The 21,911-nt window shown below is 31.8% G+C and overlaps 3 protein-coding genes across 4 annotated transcripts; 1 reads left to right on the top strand and 2 right to left on the bottom strand.

Annotated features, from left to right (window-relative positions):
• Positions 1–11,883: 11,883 nt before the first annotated feature.
• Positions 11,884–16,241, bottom strand: L(2)gd1 (lethal (2) giant discs 1). Of its 2 annotated transcripts, XM_072010377.1 has the most exons (12): positions 16,044–16,241; positions 15,838–15,970; positions 15,632–15,744; positions 15,187–15,547; positions 14,737–15,108; positions 14,231–14,605; positions 13,781–14,151; positions 13,537–13,712; positions 13,197–13,460; positions 12,898–12,936; positions 12,435–12,525; positions 11,884–12,350 (listed from the first exon to the last, which is right to left on the bottom strand). In XM_072010377.1, the coding sequence occupies exons 1-12, from the start codon at positions 16,101–16,103 to the stop codon at positions 12,231–12,233; spliced, it is 2,475 nt and encodes an 824-aa protein (XP_071866478.1). In that variant the 5' UTR covers positions 16,104–16,241; the 3' UTR covers positions 11,884–12,230. The 2 variants fall into 2 exon arrangements, with proteins under 2 accessions (XP_071866478.1, XP_071866487.1); XM_072010386.1 differs by lacking the exon at positions 12,898–12,936.
• Positions 16,242–17,022: 781 nt separating this feature from the next.
• Positions 17,023–19,182, top strand: Vhaac39-1 (V-type proton ATPase subunit VhaAC39-1). Its single transcript, XM_072010454.1, has 6 exons — positions 17,023–17,157; positions 17,284–17,634; positions 17,764–17,921; positions 18,131–18,307; positions 18,426–18,503; positions 18,581–19,182. The coding sequence occupies exons 1-6, from the start codon at positions 17,037–17,039 to the stop codon at positions 18,740–18,742; spliced, it is 1,047 nt and encodes a 348-aa protein (XP_071866555.1). The 5' UTR covers positions 17,023–17,036; the 3' UTR covers positions 18,743–19,182.
• On the bottom strand, positions 18,426–21,539 carry Thg (tRNA-histidine guanylyltransferase). The gene is made up of 3 exons (XM_072010443.1): positions 21,170–21,539; positions 20,721–20,965; positions 18,426–20,559 (listed from the first exon to the last, which is right to left on the bottom strand). Exons 1-3 carry the CDS (start codon positions 21,537–21,539, stop codon positions 20,101–20,103), a joined length of 1,074 nt encoding a protein of 357 aa, XP_071866544.1. The 3' UTR covers positions 18,426–20,100.
• Positions 21,540–21,911: the final 372 nt, after the last annotated feature.

Genomic DNA, 21,911 nt, shown 5'->3' with positions numbered 1-21,911 from the left:
AAAAATACCTAGCCGAAAGATTCGCGAGACTAGAACTGCTCTTGCCAAAAAGGTACACGATACTAACTTTTAATAGGTAGACACGGTATATCGACTCTGACCATTTGCTTTTTTGTTCTATTCGATTAATACGAACCGGGTTCAAAAATTTTGCGGGGCCTGAATTCAAATCCTACGCTTAAATTTTACAACGAGGAATTATTTATTTACGAATGCTGTTACATATTATATATTTTTTATACGCAGTCCTTTTAAACAAATCCAAGTAATATTTTTTCGTATGCATAATTCGCTTTCAAGTATCATTCAAGTAATCGTGTATGACTTTTGCAAAGAACTATCGATGTAGTCTAATTTCTCTAAAAAGTACATTTCTCTGAAAGCGCCTGCATCTTTTTATCTAAAGTAGTTTCCAGGATATGAGGACTTTATGGAGTTTCACTGAACTTTCATGATTTTTCTCACTCCTCTAAACCGAATCATCGCTACTAGAAAAATGTCTTGCATCTGTTAATGGTATCATCATTTTATAAAAAGTTAATTAAAATCGGTGTTTTCTAATTGGGAAATTTTCGCAGATCGCGGGGCCTCTCAAAACTTCCGTATACACACTTCCTATGGGTTTTGGTAAATAGTAATAGAAATTTGAATATATATATATTGTATATGGATGAAAAATGTACAATTTATAATTAAAAATGTATATTTTGTTTGCTATTTTTCTTTCCTAAATTATCTAGATATTATTCGTTATGGTTTCTTGTTTTAATTAAAGAACCGAGGACCAATAGATGTTACAGATGGATGGTGTTATTTGAGGATAAATTAATAGTAGAATAATAGAAGACAACTACTGGATAATACAGTAATACAGTAATAAGCAACAACAATGATACGGTATTTTTTATATACCTATATGCACAGAAGTATAGAATTTTCAAGTTACGTTACATTATAGAGGGTTGATCCGATCGATCGAAAAATTTGACCGATGGTGTTGGATCGGCATCTAATAACTCTTTAGATAGACACACGAATGAAATTTAAGTAGAACTGAAAGGAAAGCAAAGTAAAATTAGCCAACAGGAAATATCAACTTCCACAGCCTTTCTCGCCCAAATCAAATTCGAATATTCGAATTTAAGTGTTTACATTGTAAACGTATAAATGAACGATATCTAATCGAAATACTCGAATTCGAACAAGCGTTTCTCTTTCGTTCCCTCTACGAAATATCGTTTTTACCATAGCTCCGTGTATAACGAAATAAAATAGGTGTGACTTTCCTACCACAACATATTTTAGCTATATTTCAAAGAACTTTATCGATCTTCTTCTGAATTTTCATTTCTATAATTCTCCTACGTTATCCAAAATTCTTCTTTCCAATTGCATTTTCCTATTTCCAATCCACATCGACGGTCAGAAATACCAATCAATCGATCGCCGAATCTAACGCGTTCAACGTATATGTAATTGTACGATATCGGAGAGAAGTTAACAGGAAGAAAACGCTAATTCTTCCGGATGCAAATTACACGTAATCAACCGTGGCTCCGGAGTGGCTCTAAGGAGTTTAAGTTTATGAACGCGTTTCAGTATGAGGCCGTGGCTAAGACTACACGAGAGGAGCAAGAGTAAAGGTGGCTGGTACCGGAGGGAAGAGGAGGAACGAGGGATAGTGCTGAGCCAGCATAGCCGGCTTGCCAGCCTGCACATCGATACCAACCAGTCAGCCAGCAAGCCAACCTACCAATGAACCCACCTACAGTCGATAGAAAGGTTTTTCTTGCGAGAAAACGTTACATATGCGATAATTCGAGGGGAATTGAAAATTTTCGATGGAAATCGTCCCGATATCGCGACCATCGATCGATGTAGTACTCTCTACACTGAGCTAATTGTATCGAAAATTTGCCTTATCGAATTAAAGTTAATGATAATAACAAGAATACTTTTATCGGTTATAAGTACGTATATAATAACTCAAAATCGGATAGAGAAACATTAACGCGTGGTAGAAATGATATACAGAGTGTTCATTTGAAAACGTCTAAACGTGTCGAAAACGATGGATTCTCGAGAAAAATGTTGAATGTAACGGAGAAAAGTGAGAATTGAATTTGGGAAGAGATTTTTTTGTAACAAGTAAGAAAGGAATGGGGTAGTTGTGCACGGAGATATTTAAAATGTTCAAGTGAACACTGTGTACGCGATACGTGTAGACTATAATAACGAAGATACAGTAGTATGCTGTTATCGAATCTAATATTAAATGATGGCCTTGCAAGATCAGTCATTAATTTGATCGTGCTTTGTAAGTCACTTTCATTAGATATGATAATAACACGGTGAAATAAAAGTGACGTGACTTTTGACTGGCATGTAGTTTATCTTACAATTAGCGAAAGTGAAAGTTGATTGTATTATTTTCTTAGCTACGATTCTATTCCATTGTCCATTGAAAAGTATATCGATATTTTTTGGTAAATAATTATCCAAGGAAAAGAAGAACGTAATTATATCCGACAAGTATACATATATCGTGATATTTTCATTTTTGTTTCTCTTCGTTGTTTGTATTTGCAGTGTGTAATACAAATAAACGTCGAAAGTAAGAAGCAAGCCGTTATTAAGTTAAGTTATCCAGCTGTTTTTCCAAAGAAACTACGAAATTTTCAGAAACTCATTTAGTATACTACGGTACGGGCTGAAAGAATATTATGCCACAAATGGAACAGTGGTATACCGTACAACTAATCTTACAGTGAAAACGGCACATTTTGATCGGACACCAGGTTTGGATATATTTTTCCACGTTCTGTTATATGACAAAATATAGCTATACGATGTATATAATCTACCAAGTCGCATTCAGAAAACAAATTTGAATATACATATTACTTCACGTCGATCTCATTTAACAATAAAACATAAACGCTCGATTTCCAAATTTGACGTAGCAATAGGATTTAAATATACTTTTCTGTATCTCGTTAATAAAATGTAAACCCAATTGAATTTTCGAAATCAATGTAATTTCATCTTAAATATAAAATGCGTTTTAACCAAAGTAAAATTAAAAATGACTCTGTAACCAGTTAGATTCGAAAGCTACTTCTGTATTACTTTTATAAACATTTCTTTCTGCCAAAGAATATCGCTAACGAACAAGCTAAAAACACAGCCAACATTTACATTCTTACAACTTTATTCGACGACGATTTTACAACAACTAATAAGACGAAGAAGCAACGAATAAGAATATGTTAGAATTTAATCTTGAAGTTAAGATTAATAATTTGTGGAAGACACGATATTTGTGTTGAAATAATATTCAGTGATGTTTATTAAACAGAACTACAGAACCTGATGTATATAAGCGAGTGATATAATTAACAACGTATACAAGAATTGTTGATCGTTGGCCAGTTACTCTCAGACTAGACGTAGGTAGTGACCCATGATCCCTTAAATACTTTCAACCCCACTCTCTATACAGTAACGAGTATGACCTGTGTAAGTGTCCTGTTCAAATGCCTGTGTGGGTGTCTGTGTAAGGGTATTGTGCCTATGCGCGAAATATCGTTGTATTCCAACAGAATAACGCGAAGAATTTCTCGACGTTCAATCACGATTCAATTACTAAACCGATCGCCGCGTTAATCGAGTTAATCGAAGTCTTAATTATCCACCGTCGACTTCGATCACCACGATCAACCAGTGAAATTTCAACGGATAATCGTAGCAGAGAATTCACAATGACGAAATCTACGTTCATCTACGATCGTCTAGGACCTACGGTCTGCGGTCCACGTTGATACGACCGCTTCAAGGATCCAAGAATCACTCACTGACTCGTAGGATATTTCGACCATGGCGAAACAAACTAATCGGTTGATATTCGAGGATATTGTCCGATTCATTCGTAAGGAAAGAAGCGAGAGAAACGGACGATCAATGACAAGAACGAAGAGAGTATGGCATAAAAGGATGAGAGAAAGAAACGAAATGAAGGGTGGAAAGAAGCAATCGGGAAAGGTACGTATAAAATTCGGGTTCCCAACCAGTGACACTCAAAAAGCTACTTTCGGTTACTTTCAGTTAAAGATTGTGAACGCAGTTTCAACGTTAAATTAAAGTTATCCTCTGAAATACCTATTTTTACACGTTGGTCGCTGTGAGAAGCTTCAGCTACGTGGGTCGCGCGAAACAAATGGTCCAGCTCGACAAAAGACACTGAAAAGTTCATTTCAACGATGGTTAAACAACCTTGTTGCTATGTTATTCGAGAATAAAACTTCTTGGGGCTAGAAGCAACCAGATATTCGCGATTATTACGACAGTCGACTTGTTAATATATTTTTGTTTTTTTCATTCACATCGACCTGTCGGTTATTAACGACAAAAATGGTGTTGTTAGAGTTAAATTTTGTAACATACGTCGGTGTCGTTGACGAGTTTCATTGTATTTTTTATGTCGTTGGATATTAGCGTCTTCGCCTCCGCTGTTCGATTTTTCTACGTTCATTCATACGCGTAATTACGTGGTTTTCGCAGAGAGTACAGCGAGGAAAATCTATTGTGTCAAGATTTTGTCAATACCACCTAATGACAAAATCCTCAATCACTTAGTTGCCAATATTTTGCTGGGGATGTATATAGTCGTGTGTGATTTTACCATGACTAGTTCTTAGTCGGGACGTTTTCTTTACCTGGTTAAAAATGTTTTCTTCATGCATACGTATGTATCGCTAAAACGACGAATGGAAAATTGCAAGTTGCAAACTTCTCCTTTACAACTTCTCGATGTTGCGTCGCGTAGAACGATCGAACGACCGGTAATTCGTAAGATTTCGTTTCTTTTGTCGTCAAATTTGTTAGCGTTAGAGAAGAGAATTTATTCGTACCGGTAACTGACAACTCGTGACTTGAAAAATTTCGCTAATGTTACTTACAGTAGTTCGATTTTGTAAGATGGTCCAAAAGAATACGTAGTCGCTGTATCCCCGCAAAACCCACTATAGAAAGGTAGGACGATCACTGGGTTACATAGGTATCTGGCTATTAGAAAAGAGGGTCGTGACTCAAAAATGGTTGGGAAACACTGGTACGGAGAAAAAGAAAGGAATAGTAGCTACAATAGAAAAGAGAGAATCACAATGAAAAAGAGAGAAGGAATTGGAATTGGGAAAGGCGGAGGAGGAAGGAAGATGGAAAGAGAAACGAAGAGAGAAAAGGACGAAGAACGTTCGCCGGATAATCCTTGGAGTCATTTGTCTGTCGGCTGTTGAGACGCTCATTTGTTCGCGGCGCGATGACAGATGACAATAAAGTAAAGATCGTGCCACGGTCATAGAGCGTAGGGTTGGTAAAAGGTGGAGAAAAGGGGGAAAAGGCAGCGGTACCCCCGCCTCCGGTAGTTAGGATACAGATCTGTTTGCCGTTCGTGCCTCAATTATTCTCGGATCATCGCTGTGTATCGGCCTGGGGAACAATCGAATCGCGGTATTTGTGTCGCCGTGATTAAAAACATAATGTTCCGTTCCGCGAGCGATAAGTCGCTCTTCGACAACAGAGAGGGGTATCGCAACGAATCTATAGAATATTTTTATCATGCAACTATTTACAGAGAAGCTTTATTTGCATATGGATTCCTAGACACATGTGACTGTCTTTAAACATATCTAGTTGTTTAGTAAATGGACGAGATGTGACTATTTATTTGGAAATTTATTATTCGGTTGAATATTCAAAAGTGAAAAGAATATATTAAATGTTTATACAAAAGACTGTATTGTTCTTGATCGTACGATATTTTAGCATGGATCGAGTACCTGTTTGACAAACTATCCCTCAAATGCTCAATACCTAAGGGATGATTTACTATAGCGATGATCCTAAATGAGGGTTCTTGCGAATTTTATATTCTATCTCTGTAAAATTTGACAAAAGACAAAAACAAACATTTTGATTTTGTAAAAATTGTTTGCAGTCGTAGGGATTAGTATATCGTCCTATGGTCGAACGAGATGTTTACATCACCTCCATAAATTAAGCTTTTATGATATTTACATATAATAACCATAATTCTAACATAAAACAATTAACAGGGTAGTAGAGTAGATTAATATTGGGTTGGCAACTAAGTGATCGTGGATTTTGTCATTAGGTGGCATTGACAGAATCCGTAATCCCTTAATTGCTAACCCAATACATTAGATACAAGCGAAATAGATTACTATTCGAAATTTTATTGACTTATGTACTTACGCAGCTATTAATAAGAATACATACTACAATTACATATTCTAGAAAAGATAATCCATTACAACAAATTAGCAAATATAATATATTTACTGTCTATATAAATTAACTAATACTGGTACTAGTAGTAAGTTATGGTTCAGATTAGGTAGTCTTTGAAAGCGAGATTCATCCCTTTCAGAATTATTCCAAGTTTGTCTGTGAATGAAGAGGAGACTCGTGAGATATCTTAGACTTCGATCTTTCGTTAAATAGTTTACAAGGATTGATATAAAATACGTTTATCGAAGTCAAGCCGGTTGAAACGAAAAAGCGGGGAACCAAGTTCGCGGAGGGGAATGAGACTAACCGCTGGCACATTTAGCGACTTCCGGACCACGTCGGAAGTTCCGTCATATTTGTCACCACGCCGTTATTAATGGCAAGTTTTTATTGTTTTAGCAAAGCTAAGGGTGGAAGTGGACGAAGAAGAGAACAGAAAAACCATCGTTTCTCTTCCCTGGCTATTAAATTTAATAGCCAATATCTCCCCTATTGCTGGCACTTTTTATACTCCCTTTATCTGCTCGCGATTCTTTCGAGATAAGTAAACATTGATTCGTCCGATTCTCTCCAATGATTCACTTCATCGACTCTTCCTAATTTGTTGACTCTTACCGTATTCCCTTCAACTTCGTCGTTAATAGAACTCATTGCTCATTTTCGTTGAACGATCCCATAATTTTATTCCAATGCTATCGAGCTACGAAAAGAAAGTATTTATATTTTGCATCGCTGTACGTACGAATTATACCTACAAGAGAAAAAGAAAGAGAGAGAGAGAGAGAGAGAGCAAGAAAGAGGAGGACAAAGAAAGACAGAAAAATTAATTGTAAAATATTTACCACAGCATCGAATTGAAAATTCAAGATCAAACGTTGTTTCTATCCCATCGTATCGTACTCATCGCGGGGATCAAAAATCACGAAGGAACCAACCAGTCGCGACTCAACCGTACTTTTAATTAAAAATAGTTCAAAATAGTTAAAAGAATGCTAAAAAGTCAATAATTTTCAACCTCTGCGACGCGGCTCTCGTCCACTCGTCCGCGTAATCACTCGACGACCGCGACTGCTGCATCTCATAGACATACATACTCGCGATATGCTATAATTGCGAATATATTGCATTTATCATCGATATAGGCAAATAAATGAGGCCAATAAAGTGATTACAATGATCGCGTTGCATCGCTCGGTTCGTATCGGGCGGCGAGATCTTCGTCGCCTTGACTTCAAATCGGCGACCTTCGTTCTTCGCCACCCGTGATCGTCTACGCCCCGCGTGGTACGCATACATGTACATCGCGATAACAGCCCTCGTTTTTTTTGAACTTGATAGCCAAAGAACTTCATCGCGTGGAAAGATTGCGAAAATGTGGCTAATCAATCTGCACATGTGGTATTTTTACAATCAAAAATATTAAATGCAACTTTGTTTGGTCTGGTATGCAACGATTTCAGAATTTTCATACAATCTTTTGCAGGAGAACGTCTCTTTTTAGTTTTTATTAAAATTGAAGGTTGTTCGTCCAAGGTATGTAATCGTTAGCAACATGTGTCAACGACGAGTAAGTAGCTCTTTGTTCTGTTCATCTTTCGATTGAGGTAAATTATATTAGCGATAACCAGGAATTTAAAGATGCGCAACTACGTAGAATGCACGTAGCTTGCAGAAATATATATAAATTATCCAAAGAATAATATTCGTTGTGGTATTTAATGCAATAAATCCGTTTAAATCTCATTTGTTTAACTTTGTCCGTGAAAATGTGAATTTGCATACACATCCGCAGTCTAGTAATACACCTATATAATATATATAGTATATATATAAAAGTAGGTATATACAAAATAGATGTATTAAAACAGATGGATGTTGATGAAATTTATAGCGAAATTAATAATCATGAATAATTTTTCTAAAATATATGATAACGTGTGATAATACAATAAAATAAGTACATACATGTGTGATAAAACTATGAATTACATACCATAATCTCTGACGCATCACGAGTAAAAGAAAATATTATATAATAGAAATGAACAAAGTTCAGAAATGCATGGATTTGCAATATTTCGATCGTTCGAGAATAAAGGATCGACCGAATATTCCTTTCTTCTATTGTTTGTCACATTAAAACGAAAGCAAATTACGAAATTACGAAAAGATAACTCTAAAATGAAAATTTAGGCATCTACTGGAAAATGTGTTTTCCTACCTTAACTTACGCTTATCGTTTGTAAAAAATATATACCTACTGATATTTTCTTGATTATTCGCTACACTTTTTCGTATCAGATAAGAGCATCGATGCTTCAGCTTTAAATTTCACTATTCTTTATAAGTTACTATACCAGTCGCTATTGTGCCGTATATCAACAGATACTAAATGTATTTTAATAACAATATTGATATATGTAAGTGATTATTAAAAGAAGAAATATTTAATAACAATATTTAAAAACAAAACTTAGACAAAACATGCAATAACAAATATTCAAATTTCTTCAAGTTAATTTAAAAAACTTTCAAATTAATAGATAATAATTAGAACTTTAATTTCAAATTTTCGACTTGTATCTAATACGTACACGAAACATTCCGTGAATAGATTTATCGAATAATAGATCTTCGAATTTTATTTGTTGGATCTAGTCAAACAAATGTTAAATTAATAAAGAACAACGAGTATTAACATAAGGAAAATAAGAGACGAATAAAAATTTTCGACTCATATCGTAATATGTAACATTTTCAGTCGCGAAAGCGCTAAGACCAATAAAATAATTTTCTTCGAAATTCAGTTGGCAACAAGGATATTCTGACTAGTCTAGTACCAGTAGTATACCTATAGATAGAAAGTTATGCGTCGTAGATTTTGACACGAAAGACGACCAAACCGAGGCATCACGTAACGCGAAGCCGCGGTGTACCCCGCGAGGTGGATTCGCGAGGAGAAGGAAGGCAAAAGAAACCGGGTGTCAAGTCGCATCTAGCATCTGCAATCAACACTCGCATGGTTCCAGTGACGTCACGTCCGGTCATCTGCCGAATAAGCAGAAACCGTGTAACCGGACTCTATCCGACGAGAAACGATTTCGAAAAAGAAGGAGTCGTCGACGACGAGCACGTGTAGCGCGAAACGAACACGGAGGCGTGGCTGGACTTCGTGATCTAACTAAAACCACTGTCTGCTCTAACAGTTATTCATTTGTATACGGACGCAAGTGATTTTGCGTTTAGAAATAACGATAATAATAATTATTGGTAATGATAAGATGATCAAAGGATTAGCATAAATTAAAATTAATAAAATTTGTAATATAGTAACGATAATAGCAATAGTAATAATATATAAAAGTAATGATACGTAATAATGATAAGTAATAATTCTTCGTATGGTAAACTACAAATCATAATGGTGTAAGTCAGTCCATCTCTGTTATTCACAAAATGAAATATGTTATTTTTATTATTGTAAAAAAACACATATTTCTTAGAATTAAGAAGATATATTGCGACTGAGAATAAAATTGTAATTCGATTAAGTATCAAATTACGAATAATTCATTTACAGATTATAAAATTTACGAATTTAATATTTTTAAAAGTTCCATTTAAATCAATATAATTCTCAGCCTGTTATATTTTCTGGCAATCAAAAGATTTTAATATTGTTACGCACTCGTATTTCTATATTTATAAACTATTTTCTCTATTGATATTAGAAATGATATATGAAGATAACATTTTATTATTCTACCGGTTACATATACATATATATTTTTCTATCTTATATTATATAAAACGATATATAATTCTCAATGGTCAATATATGTATAATGTATATGGATCACTAACCTAACCTCCAGCACAAATACTTCAAACTTCTGTCTATATTAAAAGAGCCAGAATGCAGTAATAAAATTTATTATAATCTATCGATTTTCCAACATTTTGCGAACGTTCAAAGGTTAGAATTAAATCGCGCACAAAGAACTAACGTAGCTAACGATCAGATAGGGCTAGCCAACGAGATTGGTGAATCAAGGCAGGCCAAAGGGTTGAGAACAAACATCGTTAATTTGCACGCAGAATCCCGCTGGCTGAGGCCGAAAGGTCAACATTAACCGCGGTATGTATATACTCGCCAAACACTCTGCACTGAACCGTGTAATCCAGACTCGCGGTACGCCGAAGTTTCGGTTGCTCTGCGCCCTTTCAGCCGACCTAATTGTCTAATTGGCAAATAAATCCCATTGTTTTCCAATAGTGAGAGATCGATACGCGCACCGCGGGAAAGACTTTTGTGCCTAACCGATGGAAATCGAACGACGACATGGTCGAACAGTGTTTCGGGAACCACTAGACACACTAGTGTTCGACACGGTGGGTGTCAATCGCTTTTGTGTACCAATCTTTTCGAGCATCCTTTTGTACCGCACTCTGACCCTTTCGTACGTGGATCACAAAAGGCCGATGAGTTATAAAGATCGTTTCGAAGAACTGATTTTTTTTATTCAGTTTTCCGAGAAATTCTAGTCGAGTGTGAAATATGTATTTGATTTAAATCGTATTGTGGAAAGAAATACAATACTTAATGAATAGAAGCTCGTGCAAAAAGAATCTCTAAGCTGATCGTAAATCTCCTATAATTATTATAGGGAAATGATAAATTTTCTTTTTATTTTTTGTGCTTTTTGATTGTATATCGTAATTTCTATTTCTTTGCAGGTTTACAAATTCTTTATATATCTTGTCTTAATTATATTTTGCAAACAAATATACGTCATTTGTCAATAACTGCGTTAAAATCGATATATTTACTATTAATTTAAGATCAAATCACGATAAAAATATTCAAACTACTTTATATACATATATATAACATTAAAAAACATGTTAAGACAACTTTATTTATGAAATACGATAATTTTTATGTTAAAGCTTATGCCTTATGTTTATTTTATTAAATCGATTATTTGTTTGTATATTATGGCGAATAAATATCTCGTAAGTATTATATAAATTACAAGGATTTGTGGTGATTAGAATCACGTAGATGAGAATGAAACAGTAGAATGACGAACTGGGAGGAGACAGAGTTGAACGATTATCAGACAATAGTTTGTTAGTGGGGTTCACCTGCTGTATTGTTCTCTGGAAATGTGGATTCAGCTTCAGTTCGCAATCGTTCCTTCTCCGCGTTTAAATTGTTCGATATGTACAACCGATAGTCCCTTACGTGCATGCTAATTAAGTTCAGTTATATTTAGGGTTCAATTATTTAAACACGTTCCTTTTTAATTACTCTATAATATTTGAATCACAAATTAATTTCAAATTAGTAACTCAACGATATAGTTAGTAAGCCTTTATATTTATTAATAATCTTATACTTATCTTAAGAGGTAATTTATATGTTTAGGATATAATTTTCAATTTTTTTATTTAAACAATAAACGATTATAAAATTATATTTATAAAACTGCTCATAATGATAATTCAAGTTATTCGCTACAATCTGTAACTAATCATAATTTAATATAAAAAAAACAAAGCAGAGGAATATACCATTTGTTTCTATATATTAAGATTAAAAAAATAATTATCAGCCTACACATACATACATGATGTTTACAAATTTTTGCATACTGTGCTCCAATATTTACATATTAAATTATGCTTCTGTACATATTTATTATTTATTATATTTCTATGACGGCTGAATGCTCATGTTATATCATACAAATATTTTTGTTGTTGTTGATATACATATTCATATCAACTTGATTAAAGCTGTTGATAAAACAAAATACATATTTCTATCACATCTTGATCAGCATGTTACATTTCCAAAGCCTCGATGGTGCGATCGCTGATAAAACAAATTTAAAATCGCAATTCCAGGATACTAATCAATAATCAATAACTAGCCACTTGTCTGTAATCTTTTCTATCTGTTTTGTAACAATCGGATTTCTCAAACGTATTTTTAACTCAAGTTTCCCACCTGTTGGCTTCCTTCCATCCATTAACTACGATAATATAGTATTTCTTTAATATAAGAATTACGTATTTAATTAGAAAATAATATTTAACAAATAGTATTTATTATTTACCGGAAATGAGTCATGAAGTACACATTGAGTTTCCAAGGGTTGTAATTTCACTGTTACTGTACCTAAGAGACTATCGCTTCTAAAAAATCCTCTGCAAAATAAAAAATACAAATTAGTAGCAAAAGGACGTTTGAATATTTGGGACTCATACAATTTAAATCTAAAATCTGTAAATACAAGTTTACGTTGTTACAGCCTGCTCGTGCAATATGAGCATCATAGAAATCAAGTGTATCAATTCACAACAATAATTGTTTACAACCAAACATTTTTTTCTATAATCGACTTTTATTCCTCTTATTTTGAAATATTTACTTAATAATGCCTCAGTCTTATAATAAATGCGCTTTTTGAAAAAGAAGAAGAATAAATGAAAAAAAGAAAACAAATAAAGCAATAGCACATTATCTCTGGTTCATAATTTAGAAGCTGAATGCTTTACAAAAATACGGAATTTTCATACCTTGAGTTAATGCAACACAGGATGGAATTCAGCGAGCATCTGCAAGCAACGTACTAATCTATTTACTATCTTCAATATTATTATATCTAATATATAATTATATTTTATCCTTAAAAATATTATTTACAAACAATAGATGACATTATATTATTTTACCAATGTTTCTAATTGGAAAAATAGTATAAGTTATCGGAAAGAAACTTATTATAAATTATTTAAAAATATATACATGTTATAAAACTATAGTATTGTCAAAATACGAATAAATCATAATTTGATTACGTCGCTTTTTTCATTACCCTTTAGCCCAAACTTGACATTTTAATGCATGTCTTTTGAATGTTCGTTGACACGGTCTTGATAAACGATCTATTCCAGTTAATGGAAATACTGCTTCATATTCTGGGTTACACGTTCCTTTAACAGTAGCCGTTCTATCTGATGGAGGACTATCTGAAGGATAAGGAAATTCAAATATGACATAAGTATCTGCATCTTTCGAATAATTTATTCCCCTAATTATTGAAATTTCTATGTCACTATCACTTAAATCTGTGCAACTCCTGTAAAACAATATATTTACAATTACAATGTAATAATTCTATTAACTAACGTAGTGGAAAACTTTACTATACTAACTGAACTATAGTATGAGTTTTTATCTCGTAATGATGTTGTGGTGATGGTAGTGCATCACGTTTTCGAACTGTTAGCATATCTAAATCTCGTTTATAATTCAGTGCTAGACGTTCCCACTTATTATATCCAGATACATCTCCTAATGCTTTACAATGATCTCTGGTGCATAAACACCACTATAACACAATTGCATAATTTACGATTAAAGATTTATAAATTTACTTTACATTTGTCATCAGTTTACCTTAATTTGTTTCATTAATTGTGACTCAAGATTCTCATAAATTTCTTCATCCGTTCCAATTACTTTCTCTAAACAATCTTCAGTATCGACTACCGTAAAACTATCATCCAATAAACCTATTATACTATCTGTATTAAGCTCAGTTTTTGCTGCTGGAGACAATGGTATAGAATTCATATCAACTGGTAAGCCTCCTCTACTAGCTTCGATCAATGGGTCCATTCCTTTTGCTTGCCTTAGATAAGTACGAGCTAATTCTATATCTCCTTCTTTTTTTGCATTAAGAGCAGCTTGCTTTAATTCATGTTGGCGTTGTTGTAATAAAGCTAACTGTTTCTCAGCACGTGATGTCTTTTGATTTTGCTTCTTTCCTATCATTTAAAATATATATTAATTAAATATTTTAACAATGGTAGATCATTCTATAAATCATAACATTTTCTCAACTACCTATTTCTGTTTTCGCAGGAGGGACAGGAACTTTTGGATCTGAAGAAACTTTATTTTCAGGTAGTTTAGATTCTGTACTGGTTGGCATTATTAAATCTGATGGTTTTCCATTTTTATCTGTTGCTGGATTAGGTACAGATTGCGAAGGAACTGTAAGGGGTTCAAAACCAGGTATAGTAGGTAATTCATCAAAAGGAACGAGTTTTCCACGAGCATATAATTTAATAGCATCTTCAAATTGTTTGCAAATGCGACCATATCTGCGAGCTTTGGACGAGTTTCCTTCGCCTTCTGCAGTTGCTTTTATCTTTTTACATGCTTCAAGACGTTCTTTTAAAGCAACCTCTAAATTTTCTGAACTTGGTGGTTTCACTTCTGTTTTTCCAATAAAATAAGACATTAGAAGTATAATTATTTTTAACAAATTTAATTCACTTCATGTGTCAATATCATTTTCGTAATATTAAATGCACAAAGTAAATTATCAAATTACCATCAAAATTTACCTGTTGAGGCAATGTCTTCAGAAGACTTCCCCTGTGTCTCACTTTCTGTTTTTTCTGACTTTTCAGTTGATACTGTAGTAGTATCTAATCCAGGCAGATTTGGAGAAGCTGGCATATCTGATAAATCAACTGTTTCTCCTGCATTTACTGCTGCAATAACTATATCAAAATGTTTGGCTATATTTAAACATTGGAGAGCCTCCTTCATGTTACTAGCTCTTTTCCATGCTATTGCTGCCATTTTATATTGTTGCTGTCTATCTTTCAATAATTTTAATGCCTCTTCATCAATACTTTTTATTGGAGCAGACTCTTCAACAGTATTATTTTCTGCAGGATAAGTATCAGTCTCAGTTGCAGTGGTAGTTTCTTCTAAAAAATATAGTATTACAAGATTATAAAAAGCAAATCATAACAAAAAAGGAAATATGGCTTTCCATTAAATAATACCTGTAAATTCTGTTTTACTAGTTACTAGTACTTTCTCAGTTGTTTCAGCTGTAGCATGTGGTGGTAGTTCTGGCGGTATATCGTTTTCGCTAATAGATTTTCCTGCCTCAGCATTTTTCAATAATTCTGTAAGTGTCTTAATACCCCTGCTAAACCTTCTTGCTCGACTTAATTCATTTTCTCGTTTTGCTTTTTTTTCAGCAATCTCATAAAGTTGTAATCTTTCTTTTAACAGTTTAATTATACTTTCATTATCATTTTGTGTTTCAGACTGTTCTGTTTTATCAGCTACTAAACTGTCTTCTTTCTCTGGAGTTATAGACTCAGAAATTCCCTCATTCGTAATCATTTTAAGTTCACTCTGACATAATATAAAATATTAAAAATGAGTTTAATATAACTAAACAGCTATTAGAAATAAAAACACGAATGATAGGATCTATACCAATAATTCTGGATCATCCTCTCCATCAGATATCTCTTCTTCAAAATTTATATCTTTCATACTTTCAGTTACCATTACATCTAAATTTTCTTTAGGAACTGGTTTACGAGATGCTATGCGAATGATAAAATATATCAATATTGTATTTAAAATGTTATTGATCGTACAGATAATTAATAGTAAGCATATAAATAATATTTACTTACCAGTACGTCTAGATTTTCCAATATTGTCATCACCAGATGTTAAAGCTATTAATTCAGCTTCTAAATCGTCATCGTCATTCATAAGGTCATTACCTATATCATCTAACGTTGCTGGCACGTCGAAAATTCCATACTGTTAAAAGATATTATGTTTAAAAAAATGTAACTAATCGAAAAGTAAGGTTAAAAACATTACAAGATAATACTTGTGCAAGACTGCCAGTGGGTTTTGTTTGCCGTTTTGAATTCTCTTTCTTTCCAAACATACTACTTCGTGTAATATATTCTACCACAAATCAATTGATAATTAGTAAAATATAAAGAACACTTAAATTGATAAAACACGTCACAGGTAAAAAGCGTATTACATCAAAACAGTCTTCTATACTAGTATGCGTTATTCACTATACAATGCAAAGAAGTAGTAATACCACCTCGGTTTTAACGTATGATGTAAATATATTTCTCAGTAGTATGTATAAATGATTTCGATAACTCAAATATAAATATATGAATAGATGAGTTTACTAAGTTTAGTAAGTATATATACTTAAAATGATAGAATTTTATACTATTGCCCTTAAAAATTTAACTTATTTAAAGAATTATTTTAAACACCTATCTCCACACATTCGTATCGAAAAGTTTAAACTCAATTTATTACTTCTTAAATTAATTTTTTGAATATATTAAGTACATTAAGTTTTGCGTACTTTCAAAACCATAATATATTTACTGTTTTATAATATGTTTTCCCGTGTACATTTGTTATTTTTTGTATATTGTTGTGGGATCACTACAAAATAGCTTAGTATATAGTGTTAAATCAAAGTATTTTTTTTAATTTGATATAATACATAATAACACGAAGGAAAAATGTGAAAGGTTTCTGTATTTAACTAGATTAATGATTATTTTAATATAATCTTTGACCTGTTGTAAACTATTGTATATAATTTTGCATTATTAGAAAATAGTTACTAAAATTTGAAAAAATCAAATTTAAATGGATCAATTTGATCAAATATTCGATAGCTACTCGAAGTCGATATCATTCAGAAATTTGGCCATTTTTTCATGGCTTGCAACAAACTTCTCGCTAGATGGTCATATGATCGACACGAAAAAGGGCGAGTCCGATTTCAACTTTGACGTATCGGTATTTCAATTGGAGTAATTGTAATAAACGATCCTCCAAAATGAAGGGTTGTATGTTTAACATCGACGGAGGGTATTTGGAGGGCCTTTGCCGAGGCTTTAAATGTGGAATTCTTCAACAAAGTGACTATCTTAATCTTGTACAATGTGAAACTCTTGAAGGTAAGTTTTACCCAACACTTATATTTCAGTTCCAGAAACAATAAAAATTATCTGAAACTTAAAAAGTACATGATATTCAATTTATTATTAATACCTATCGATATTAATTAATTTTTACTTCCACAGATTTAAAACTACATTTGGCTGGTACAGATTATGGCAGTTTTTTAGCTAATGAGCCATCACCACTTTCTGTTAGTGTGATCGATGATAAATTAAGAGAAAAGCTTGTTGTAGAATTTCAACACATGCGCAACCATTCTGTAGAACCTTTGTCGCAATTTTTAGATTTCATTACTTATAGTTATATGATCGATAATATTATTTTACTAATTACTGGAACTTTGCATCAAAGACCAATTTCAGAGTTGATCCCTAAATGCCATCCTCTAGGCAGTTTCGAACAAATGGAAGCTATTCATGTAGCAGCTACACCTGCTGAACTTTATAACGCAGTTTTGGTAGACACCCCTTTAGGTATGAAATATATTTAAATATGTCTTAAAATTTTTATATAATATATTGAAAGCATAAAATAGTTTGTATTCCTTAATCATATCTTGATTTATCATTTTTTACTATATTAAATGTTCAATCAAATTCTAGCACCCTTTTTTGTGGATTGCATTTCCGAACAAGATTTGGATGAAATGAACATAGAAATAATCAGAAATACATTATACAAAGCTTATTTGGAAGCATTTTATAAATTTTGTAAAGAAATTGGTGGGACAACTGCAGATACTATGTGTGAAATACTTGCGGTATTAAATTTTCTCAAATTAATATTTTATATAATCAATGACAATTTATCTATTTCTTTCTTTTTTATTTTCTTCAATTCATACGCTGTATATGTTTGTGGATATAAATCTCATTTCTAACTTACAAAATTAAAATTACGACCAGTATAATGAATGTAAATTAACGTAATCCAATGACATAATCTATTAAATACGAATTATTTGTACAGTTTGAAGCTGATAGGCGAGCAATTATTATAACCATAAATTCATTTGGAACTGAATTGGGTAAAGATGATAGAGCAAAATTGTATCCACGTTGTGGAAAATTAAATCCAGATGGATTAGCCGCACTAGCAAGGGCTGATGATTATGAACAGGTCAAAGCTGTAGCAGAATACTTTGTTGTATGTATATGTTTTAAAAATAAGATCTTATACTTTTTAAGAAATTTATATCTCTGAATTCATATACAATACACATTTATATAAATGTATTAATTTTACATTTGAATTCTTTTTTCAGGAATACAGTGCTCTGTTTGAAGGTGCAGGTAACAATCCTGGTGATAAAACTTTAGAAGATAAATTCTTTGAGCATGAGGTAAATTTAATATTGTCAGAAAAGTTAATGTAGCAAAATATCTTTAAATTTTTCTAATTTTAATATTATTACTACAGGTTCGCTTAAACGTTCATGCTTTCCTTCAACAATTTCACTTTGGAGTATTCTACAGTTATCTTAAATTAAAGGAACAAGAATGCCGTAATATTGTATGGATAGCGGAATGTGTTGCACAAAAGCATCGTGCTAAAATAGATAATTACATTCCAATTTTTTAATAAATTTCTTGATGTTTTGTTGATCATTTATATTTAACTATGCAACAATATCATACGACAAAAGTAAATTTTCCTTCTTATTTTTATTTCTTAACCACGAATAACTAATAATTCTGCAGTATTTCATATTATGGAGAAAAAACAAATGTAAATTCAAAAAAAATATAATTATTTCATTAATAACTGAGATAAACAAATATAACTGTGTCTCTAGCCAAATTGAACAGATGATATTGAAAATTATTATACATAAAATTATTATTTAGTAAGAGTTTATATTATATAGGTGTACATAGTGTATTTTATTGTAGCAGTATATATTATGTTTGATATTTTCTGATGTTGTAATTATTGATTCTATTGTAATATAAAATAATATATAATGCATTCCACATAAGTTTAAAACATTCAACTCAAATAATAATATCTTATAAACTGAAGTTTTACATTTTTCTTCATTTTTACCCAAAAAAGTTAGAAATTTTGCAATATACATATACATGTTATGTGTATGATCAATTATATGTCGAAAATTTAATTAATCGGGTAAGTAAATCAGTATATCCATACAATGAAAAAGACGAACAACATAAATATCTAACGACATACTTACAATACTTTTATTTCTAAAATACTCATATTTTGCATGTTCTTCTAATAACGAAGCAATATTTAATGTAATAGATCATGTAATAATATTCAAATTAATCCATCATACGATAATATTCAAACTGATTATTATAGAACTTACAAACATACACATGCAGAATTATAAAATTTTATACCTGAAATTAATTCAAAATGGTTTAGTAAACTACTTTTGTGTTTACGAACAAGACTTTTTATAAAAATCTTAGTACATTTACTCTAGAGCAGCCTTTCATTTCATAAATAATTTAAGATTAATTGATACAATATTTTGCTATTAGAAAATGCGATACTGAAAGTGAATAAGTTTTAAAATATGAAATCCTAACGAAAAATATTTGTCAAATATATATGTATACGTATCCATTTCTCTAAAATACTTTTATAACATATACATATATATGTACATGTGTATATATGTATGTGAAAGTACACGTATATACATAAATATGCAATTTATCATATAAAAATATAATTTCTCTAAAAAAGTAGTAAGATAAAACTTAATTTTCAAGTGAAGGAATCATAAATGTAGTCAGAATTATCAATTCTGTACTTTGTAATTCCTTCACTAATAATTAATATTTTATAATACTACCACTTCAGATAAAACGCGATTAAAATATTCTTAATATTACTGGAAATAAACTTCCATTATTTTCCGTTAGGATGTTTTTCAAATTTATTATAAAAAAAATATAAAACACTTCTTATCTTCTACAAATTCGTTCACTTTCACACTGCATTCTTTCTCCATCTGATTCTCGGCTTCTTGCTGGATGCACTTCTTCTTTCATAGAATTCACATTAGCAACTGGAGGTGGTGGAGTGTTATTAATATGTTTCATGTTCGTGGTTGGAGATGGTGGTTTTGTTGTTCTGATTGGATTTGAACTAACATTATTTACTAAATTTGGAGGTTGATAAGTTGCTAAACTTTTTAACCCGAGTACTTCTGGGTTTTCTTTCCAGAAACGGTCTCCAATAATATCATCTACCAATGGAACCACTGCAGGTTTTAATCTACCTGTCCCATCAGGTATTAATTTCCTTATAAGTGTAGTACCCTTTCGAAAAAGTGGTGGCTCATTATTATAATTTATACCAAATTCTTGAAAAAGTAATTCGTTCTTATGTGATGCCAATGTACCTCTAAGTTTTCCTTCTGCCTAAAAATTAAAATAAATAAATAAAAACAATAATTTTTAGAAATAGGATTCAAAATTACCAAGGTATATATAATTATTTACACATGTATATGTACATAATTATCATTTTTTTATATACATGTACATAAATATATATATATATGTATTATAAGAGAGTTTACCTGAGTTGGAGTTAGCTTTCCTTTTAATACAAGATTCCAAAAGCAGGTGTTATATAAATTGTTTACATGAGCATCAGCCTGTCGCCATGCTAAATAATCCCTTAAGTTTTTATCTGTAGGATATAATACAACACGGGCATCGAAAGATGGTGGATAATATAATTCCTTGCCTTGGAAGAAACGAGGCCAATGATAAACATACGATGATGCAAAAAGAGAATTCACATTTGTCATCAATTTTGAAGCTAAAATATTATAAAAATGTTTTAAACAATATATTTGTATTATTAAACATTATGGAATACAAATATTATGTAACATGTAAACAATAATAATTGCATAGAGATCAATACATATACATGCACATAATATATCTTTTGTGTTTCCATATTAATTATTTATCATCTTAAATTTATCATGTTATAAATTACTTTTTAAAATGTACGTACCTCTTCGTTTGTAAAGTTCAGTGTCTTTTCGAAAGACAAAAGAATATTCATCACTTTGACCAAAACCTAGAATGATTTCTTTAAAATCTTCCATAACCGTAATAGCCGCGCGATTCATTAATTGCAAAGCAGCTACATCATTCGGTTTAGTAAATTGATGCGCTTCGCAGAATTTTGAAAAGTTTCTTCCATCAATTCTAACCACAATCCAACAATTTGGCAAACAACTGTCATCACGTTCAAATTCTTTCACATATTCAAATTTACTTTTAGCCATTCTCGTCAAACTTATGTGCCGGCTATTGACCACTTGTTTGACCAAGCTAATGATTTTCAGGAAGTTGCTTCCTGTTGTCAGAAAATACAACATTTCCTGAAACTGCTAAGTGTTGAAGTCTCCACTGTCGTGTTTGCTTCAGTTTGAGATATACACAATTTGTATTATAAATTTATAAGGAACTTATTAAAAATCTGTTATTGACTTTTTATGACGAAATAAATTACCGTTTGCTACATATGTATATTTCTAAATAACCACGTGCGTGTTTATTGGTTAGGTATAATTGGTTAACTAGTAGGCTAGCAGCTGTATAGTGGGTATATACAAAGATATGTACAAGTTAAATAAAATACTATATTGTAACAAATTCTTGTGAATTAAATATATTTAAATAAAATACATTAAGATTTTTTTGCAAATATATATTTACGTAATATGTAAATAAGTCTAAATATATAAAAA

The sequence above is a fragment of the Bombus fervidus genome, chromosome 1, assembly GCF_041682495.2.
Source record: "Bombus fervidus isolate BK054 chromosome 1, iyBomFerv1, whole genome shotgun sequence".
Taxonomy (NCBI): Eukaryota; Metazoa; Arthropoda; class Insecta; order Hymenoptera; family Apidae; genus Bombus; species Bombus fervidus.
The sequence above is the reverse complement of the archived record's forward strand: the minus strand, read 5'-3'. Positions and strand labels throughout refer to the sequence as shown.

Coding starts and splice junctions, on each gene's coding strand:
- Vhaac39-1 (XM_072010454.1), top strand. CDS start 17,037: ATGAAGGGTTGTATGTTTAACATCGACGGAGGGTATTTGGAGGGCCTT. Junction 17,635..17,763: donor TTTGGTAGACACCCCTTTAG/GTATGAAATATA, acceptor ATCAAATTCTAG/CACCCTTTTTTGTGGATTGC. Junction 18,308..18,425: donor CTGTAGCAGAATACTTTGTT/GTATGTATATGT, acceptor TTCTTTTTTCAG/GAATACAGTGCTCTGTTTGA.
- Thg (XM_072010443.1), bottom strand. CDS start 21,539: ATGTTGTATTTTCTGACAACAGGAAGCAACTTCCTGAAAATCATTAGC. Junction 20,966..21,169: donor TGAACTTTACAAACGAAGAG/GTACGTACATTT, acceptor ATAATATTTTAG/CTTCAAAATTGATGACAAAT. Junction 20,560..20,720: donor GAAAGCTAACTCCAACTCAG/GTAAACTCTCTT, acceptor TTTAATTTTTAG/GCAGAAGGAAAACTTAGAGG.